Source organism: Medicago sativa, chromosome 7, assembly GCF_051527215.1.
Source record: "Medicago sativa cultivar Bolivia chromosome 7, Bolivia_mono, whole genome shotgun sequence".
Lineage (NCBI taxonomy): Eukaryota > Viridiplantae > Streptophyta > Magnoliopsida > Fabales > Fabaceae > Medicago > Medicago sativa.
This window is the reverse complement of record NC_140755.1, coordinates 80,661,153-80,668,519: the sequence shown is the minus strand read 5'-3', so window position 1 is coordinate 80,668,519 and position 7,367 is coordinate 80,661,153. Positions and strand designations below refer to the sequence as shown.

Genomic DNA, 7,367 nt, shown 5'->3' with positions numbered 1-7,367 from the left:
AATATCCTCCCTACTTTCCATATTCTTCAATTCATAATCCTCTTTACACTAATTCAGATACCTTCATATTTGAGCTCCGATGAAGGTTGTGAGAATCTATTTAATTATGGAACTATAAAACAAATTGGTTTTCCATTATGGGGATGGGATCGACCAAAAGAGTGTGGCCACCCTTTGTTGAATATCAATTGCAGAAACGACACCAGCTGCATAACAATCAATGAAATCAAGTATATGGTTTTGGAGGCCAGTCCTAATTTACATGTTATGAGAATTACCAGAGACGACTATATGCAAGATGTCCATAAAAACATTTCAACACAACATTTGACACCGACCTCTTTGTCTATGGTTTAAACAACAATCTCACACTCTTCTATGGTTGTCCACTTTCAATTAATTTCCCTTCGCCTAGTGAACGCTTTCTGTTGGAACACTAGTTAAAGTCTAGTGAAAAAAAATTGGAAAGAAAGAAAACACTATGAGAAACTAGTGTGTGGGTATGTGACTTAAAAATGTCCCACATTGGAGAGTCACCCCAACTAGTAAGTGTTTATATAAGGGTGGGGTGACCTCCAAGGGTGTGCCCTTGGGGTACCCATTTTTGTGAACGGGTGAACGCTTACAAAATATATGTATCACGCGCGGCGACGCCGTCCGTCCGGCCGGCCGGGCCGGGCTTGGGTCGTGGGTCAGAAAATTGATATATTTTTTGTCACTTGAAAATGTTAAATTAATTAATTAATTTTTCATTATACGAAAGCGTTACACGTAACAAATTGATGTGTTACATTCCGACCCGATCCAAGAAACTTCCGGATATTTCCAATTAAGAAAACGCGTTTGCTTTGCTTAAGGATTAAGCAAACTTAATCCCCAAGTCACGCGTAAAACGCGTTTGCTTAAGGATTAAGCAAACTTAATCCCCAAGTAATTCTCGCGAACTCTGCCTATAAAAGGAGAGCTCCCCCCACTCATTCTTCACACCAAAATCTCACAGTTGATGCTTCCTGTGCGGTTTTCTCTCTTCTCCCTTCGATTTTAAATCGTTCTTCTTCTTCTACTCCTTTCTGTCCCATCGGTTTCGAATAGAGCGGCTACGTACCGTATCGAGTGGTTTCAATCATACGATTGAACCATACTTTGAGGTGTAATTCTCGAGCGACTATATACTGTGCAGTATATACTCGTAACAGTGATCTGGGCTGTTTTATCCTGGAGACGGCGTGGTTGTTAGTCTACCTTGCACAAACTAGGGTAGTGCCGCGAAACGTCTTAAAGAAAGCGACCTGGTCGTGACTCACCCAGTAATTTCGTTCGGTATAATTTTTAAATCGAAAAACAACAATTTTAAGACGTTTCTGAAACCATGAATACCAACAACGAAATTACTGTATCTGGAACAGCTGTCGATTTCAACAAACCGTTTAAGTTTCACGGTAGTAACTTCAAGCGTTGGCAAACAAAGATGATGTTTTTTCTAACTACGAAAAAGGTTGCCCACGTCTTGAAGGATAACATACCCGTGATACCATCGATGTCGGTTCCTATGGAAACGACTAGTAACGGTAAGACAACAGTGGCTACAGATGCTTCTATATCTGCAGCAAATGCTGAGTTGGAAAGGCTTACTGCCGAACATGCTGAAAAGGTGAAACAGGCTGAAAAGGATATACTCCTCTGGAAAGAAGAGGATTACCTGTGCAAGAATTACATATTGAACTGTCTTGCGGATCATCTATATGATCTGCATCTGATTCATAAGACAGCTAAGGATGTTTGGGATGCTCTTCAGAATAAATATAACACTGAAGAGGCTGGCTCAAAGAAATTTGCTGTGAGCCGGTACCTAAACTATAAGATGAACGACGAGAAATCTGTCAAAGAACAATCTTAGGAGCTTCAGAATATAGCTCATGAGATTTTTGTTGAAGGGATTCAATTACCTGAGCAGTTTCAGATTGCTGTGATAATTGATAAACTGCCCCCTGCTTGGAAGGACTTCAAGAATGCCCTTAGGCATAAGACTAAGGAGTTTTCTCTTGAAAGTCTGATTACTCGACTTCGTATTGAAGAAGAGGCAAGAAAACAAGAACTAAATGAAGAGGTGTTTGCTGTCTCGCACAGCAACACTAAAAAGAAATCTGTGGGTGCTGTTCTGAAGCCTGCTGGCAAACAATTCAAGAATCAGAACCGTCCTGCAAATAAGAATTCCAATCGGAATAAGAATGGGAACCCTCAAAAGGCCCCAAGAGCTCAATCATCAAAGAATGACCCTGCTCAACCGTTTAATTGCTACAATTGCGGACAACCAGGTCATATGGCACGAAAGTGTAGAAACCCATCCACTAGACCGGCTCAAGCTCAGGCTCACTTGACAACAAATGAGGAGCAGCCGTATATGGCAATGATAACTGAAATCAACATGGTGGGTGGATCTGATGGTTGGTGGATAGACACTGGTGCCTCTCGCCATGTCTGTTATGAACGTGCTATGTTCAAGACATACACTGCTGCTGAAGATCTGAAGGTGCTGTTGGGAGATTCTCACACCACTGAAGTTGCTGGAACCGGAGATGTGGAGCTGAAATTCACCTCCGGGAAGACTCTCATATTGAAGGATGTGCTGCACACTCCTAGAATTAGGAAGAATTTAGTTTCTGGCTTTTTACTGAATAAGGCTGGTTTTGAACAAATCATAGCATGTGATATGTACTCTATTACTAAGGATATGGTTTTTGTTGGGAAATGGTATGCTACTGATGGTATGTTTAAGTTGAATCTTATGAATAAAATTTCTCCTTCTGCTTATATGTTGTGTGATTTTAATATTTGGCATGCACGACTCTGTCACGATAATAAACGAATCATTTCTAATATGAGCAATCTCGGTTTAATTCCTAAGTTATCTTTGAATGAATTTGAAAAATGTCAGTTTTGTAGTCAAGCAAAAATAACAAAAGGATCTCATAAATCTGTAATAAGAGAAACCGAACCATTTGAATTAGTACATTCTGATATATGCGAACTTGATGGTAACTTGACTAGAAACGGGCAAAGATACTTTATAACTTTTATCGATGATTGCTCTGATTACACTTATGTGTATTTAATGAAAAACAAAAGTGATGTGCTTGATATGTTTAAAATTTTTGTCAAAGAAATTGAAACTCAATTCAATAAAAGAATCAAGCGCTATCGTAGTGACAGAGGCACTGAATATTTATCACACACATCCAATGAGTATTATAAAGAGCACGGAATCATTCATGAAACAACTGCACCTTACTCTCCTGAGATGAACGGTAAAGCGGAAAGAAAAAATAGAACCTTTACCGAATTAGTAATTGCCATCATGCTTAATTCTGGTGCAGCGCCTCATTGGTGGGGGGAAATTCTATTAACTGTTAGCTACGTGCTAAATAGAGTACCTAAAACTAAGAACAAAATTTCTCCTTATGAAATTTTGAAGAAAAGACAACCAAATTTGTCTTACATTCGAACATGGGGCTGTCTAGCCTATGTAAGGATTCCTAATCCCAAGAGAGTCAAACTAGCAAGTAGAGCCTATGAATGTGTATTCATTGGGTATGCCTTGAACAGTAAAGCATATAGGTTTTATGACCTAAAGGCTAAGGTGATCATAGAATCAAATGACGCCGATTTCTATGAAACGAAATTTCCCTTTCTATCAAGAGATAGTGGGGGTAATAGTGGGGGGCGCAAATATGAACACTACACCTGATCACACTCTGGTGATTAAGGATAGTGATAAGAACATCACAACTGATGTAACAGAACTTCGAAGAAGTAAGAGAGCAAGAACTGCTAAAGAGTATGGACCTGAATATGTGGTCAATACATTAGAAGAGGATCCATCAAATCTTAAGGAAGCTCCGTCTTCCTTGGATGCTGACCTATGGCAAGAAGCCATAAATGATGAGATGGATTCTCTACAGTCTAATGAAACTTGGCACTTGACTGAACTGCCTCCAGGCTGCAAACCAATAGGTTGTAAATGGATTTTGAAAAAGAAACTGAAACCTGATGGAACTGTTGATAAATACAAGGCACGCCTTGTAGCCAAAGGTTTCAGACAAAGAGAAAATATAGATTTTTTCGATACCTACTCACCAGTTACTCGAATCACATCCATAAGGGTACTAATTTCTTTGGCTGCTGTTTATAACTTGATAGTACACCAAATGGATGTGAAAACTGCCTTCTTGAATGGTGAGTTGGAAGAAGAAATCTATATGGAACAACCTGAAGGTTTTGTAGTCCATGGACAGGAAAGCAAAGTCTGTAAGTTAGACAAATCTCTGTATGGTCTAAAACAAGCCCCTAAGCAATGGCATGAAAAGTTTGACAACTTAATGATTACGAATGAGTTCAAAGTGAATGAAAGTGACAAATATATCTACTACAAGTATGATAAAAACATTTGCACTATCATATGTCTATATGTAGACGATCTACTCATATTTGGGTCAAACATTCCTGCCATAAATTCTGTGAAATCACTGTTGAGTAACAACTTTGATATGAAGGACCTAGGAGAAGCTGATGTAATTCTTGGCATCATGATTACTAGATCAGATAAAGGAATTTCCTTGGATCAGTCTCATTATGTTGAGAAGATATTAAGGAAATACAACTACTTTGATTGTAAACCTGCAAGCACACCTTATGATCCAAGTGTAAAACTTTTTAAGAACACTGGAGATGGTGTTAGAAAAACTGAATATGCGAGTATCATTGGCAGTCTCAGATATGCCACTGATTGTACTAGACCCGACATTGCCTATGTCGTGGGACTCTTATGCAGATTTACAAGTAGGCCAAGCAAGGAGCATTGGCATGCTATTGAGAGAGTCATGAGATACCTGAACGGGACTATGACATTAGGACTGCATTATCAAAAATATCCTGCTGTACTTGAAGGGTACAGTGATGCAGATTGGAACACCTTGTCGGATGATTCCAAAGCGACCAGCGGCTATATATTTAGCATAGCTGGAGGAGCTGTTTATTGGAAGTCTAAGAAGCAGACTATTCTGGCTCAGTCCACAATGGAATCTGAGATGATAGCACTAGCTACTGCTAGTGAAGAAGCAAGTTGGCTAAGATCCTTGCTAGCTGAAATCCCTTTATGGGAGAAACCGTTACCAGCTGTGTTAATTCATTGTGATAGTACCGCGGCTATTACAAAGATTAAGAATCGTTATTACAATGGTAAGAGACGACAGATAAGGCAAAAACACAGCACGATTAGAGAGTGTATCTCTAATGGAGTGGTTAGAGTTGATTTTGTACGTACTAATGAAAACTTAGCTGATCCTTTGACGAAAGGACTTAATAGAGAGAAAGTCCGAGAAACATCCAGTAGGATGGGACTAATGTCTATAGCCCACTAAATGATGGTAAGCCGACCTATATAACTGGAGATCCCAAGATTTAGGTTCAATGGGTAAAAACAAGTCATGAAGTGGTAGAACATGCTATGAGAGAAAGAATATAGAAAGCATGATCCTGCAGCGAAAGAAGGATGAGTTAATAGTAACTCTTAATGAGATCTATACTCTAATTGAGTGGGGTACACAGCTACAGGAGTACCCTTGATAGACTCACCTATACGAATGTGGAACTTAGGCCGGTCCTATGGAATTTTGAGGCAGAATTCCTAGTGCATTCGTTAAAACCGGGATACACGTGCAGGGCCTTAAAACGCACGGGCTTTTAGAATACACCTATGAAAAGGTTTGTGTGTGGATTCTATGTCTGAGATAGAGTTCAATGTTGTAAGCAACTCTTGTTAAATCAGAATACCTTCCACTATGCAAAGGTTCAAGTTGTTAACAACACCTTTGTATATTAGCAAATCTTATGGAAACGTTTTACGTTATTTCTCGAAACCATTTTGAAGTCAAGTGGGGGATTGTTGGAACACTAGTTAAAGTCTAGTGAAAAAAAATTGGAAAGAAAGAAAACACTATGAGAAACTAGTGTGTGGGTATGTGACTTAAAAATGTCCCACATTGGAGAGTCACCCCAACTAGTAAGTGTTTATATAAGGGTGGGGTGACCTCCAAGGGTGTGCCCTTGGGGTACCCATTTTTGTGAACGGGTGAACGCTTACAAAATATATATATCACACGCGCGACGACGCCGCCGCCGTCCGTTCGACCGGCCGGGCCGGGCTTGGGCTTGGGTCGTGGGTCGTGGGTCAGAAAATTGATATATTTTTTGTCACTTGAAAATGTTAAATTAATTAATTAATTTTTCATTATACGAAAGCGTTACACGTAACAAATTGATGTGTTACATTCCGACCCGATCCAAGAAACTTCCGGATATTTCCAATTAAGAAAACACGTTTGCTTTGCTTAAGGATTAAGCAAACTTAATCCCCAAGTCACGTGTAAAACGCGTTTGCTTAAGGATTAAGCAAACTTAATCCCCAAGTAATTCTCGCGAACTCTGCCTATAAAAGGAGAGCTCCCCCCACTCATTCTTCACACCAAAATCTCACAGTTGATGCTTCCTGTGCGATTTTCTCTCTTCTCCCTTCGATTTTAAATCGTTCTTCTTCTTCTACTCCTTTCTGTCCCATCGGTTTCGAATAGAGCGGCTACGTACCGTATCGAGTGGCTTCGATCATACGATTGAACCATACTTTGAGGTGTAATTCTCGAGCGACTATATACTGTGCAGTATATACTCGTAACAGTGATCTGGGCTGTTTTATCCTGGAGACGGCGTGGTTGTTAGTCTACCTTGCACAAACTAGGGTAGTGCCGCGAAACGTCTTAAGGAAAGCGACCTGGTCGTGACTCACCCAGTAATTTCGTTCGGTATAATTTTTAAATCGAAAAACAACACTTTCTATGTACTTCAAATGGTTCTTCTGATTTGAAATGGACTGGAAATTCTGGAGATAGAAATAATCCACCGAAATAGGGTGTTATTACCTGCGATACAGAACATCCAGGTGGGAATAACTATTATATGGTTGCTTGTTCAAATATCTTCATATATACATCAGATCCTCGTATTATCGTGATTCCGATTTTGGGATCCCAAGTTGCACAACTTGTAAATCAAATTAAAGGTTTTGGTGATATAGATGGAGCATTACACGGGTTTTGATTTGAAATGGACTGGAAATTATGGAGAGTGCCAGAGGTGCCTTGATTCCGGTGGAATGTGTGGCAACAACGGAAGAACTGAATTCAGATGTTTCTATAAGAATGGAAGTAATACTACAACATGCCATTCATCAATTGCCTTATCCTCAAGTAAGTTAATAATATTATTTTCTCAAACTCTTATCTATGTATGTTTCTACAATTAACTGGTAATATTGC

At 39.5% G+C, this 7,367-nt stretch overlaps 1 protein-coding gene across 1 annotated transcript; it reads left to right on the top strand.

Annotated features, from left to right (window-relative positions):
- Positions 1 to 1,369: 1,369 nt before the first annotated feature.
- On the top strand, positions 1,370 to 7,149 carry LOC146909068 (uncharacterized). Its single transcript, XM_085729322.1, has 6 exons — positions 1,370 to 1,837; positions 1,955 to 2,765; positions 3,519 to 3,637; positions 3,765 to 4,305; positions 4,945 to 5,118; positions 7,046 to 7,149. Exons 1-6 carry the CDS (start codon positions 1,370 to 1,372, stop codon positions 7,147 to 7,149), a joined length of 2,217 nt encoding a protein of 738 aa, XP_085585448.1.
- Positions 7,150 to 7,367: the final 218 nt, after the last annotated feature.

Coding starts and splice junctions, on each gene's coding strand:
- LOC146909068 (XM_085729322.1), top strand. CDS start 1,370: ATGAATACCAACAACGAAATTACTGTATCTGGAACAGCTGTCGATTTC. Junction 4,306..4,944: donor TGGACAGGAAAGCAAAGTCT/GTAAGTTAGACA, acceptor CTGTACTTGAAG/GGTACAGTGATGCAGATTGG. Junction 5,119..7,045: donor TACTGCTAGTGAAGAAGCAA/GTTGGCTAAGAT, acceptor TATATACATCAG/ATCCTCGTATTATCGTGATT.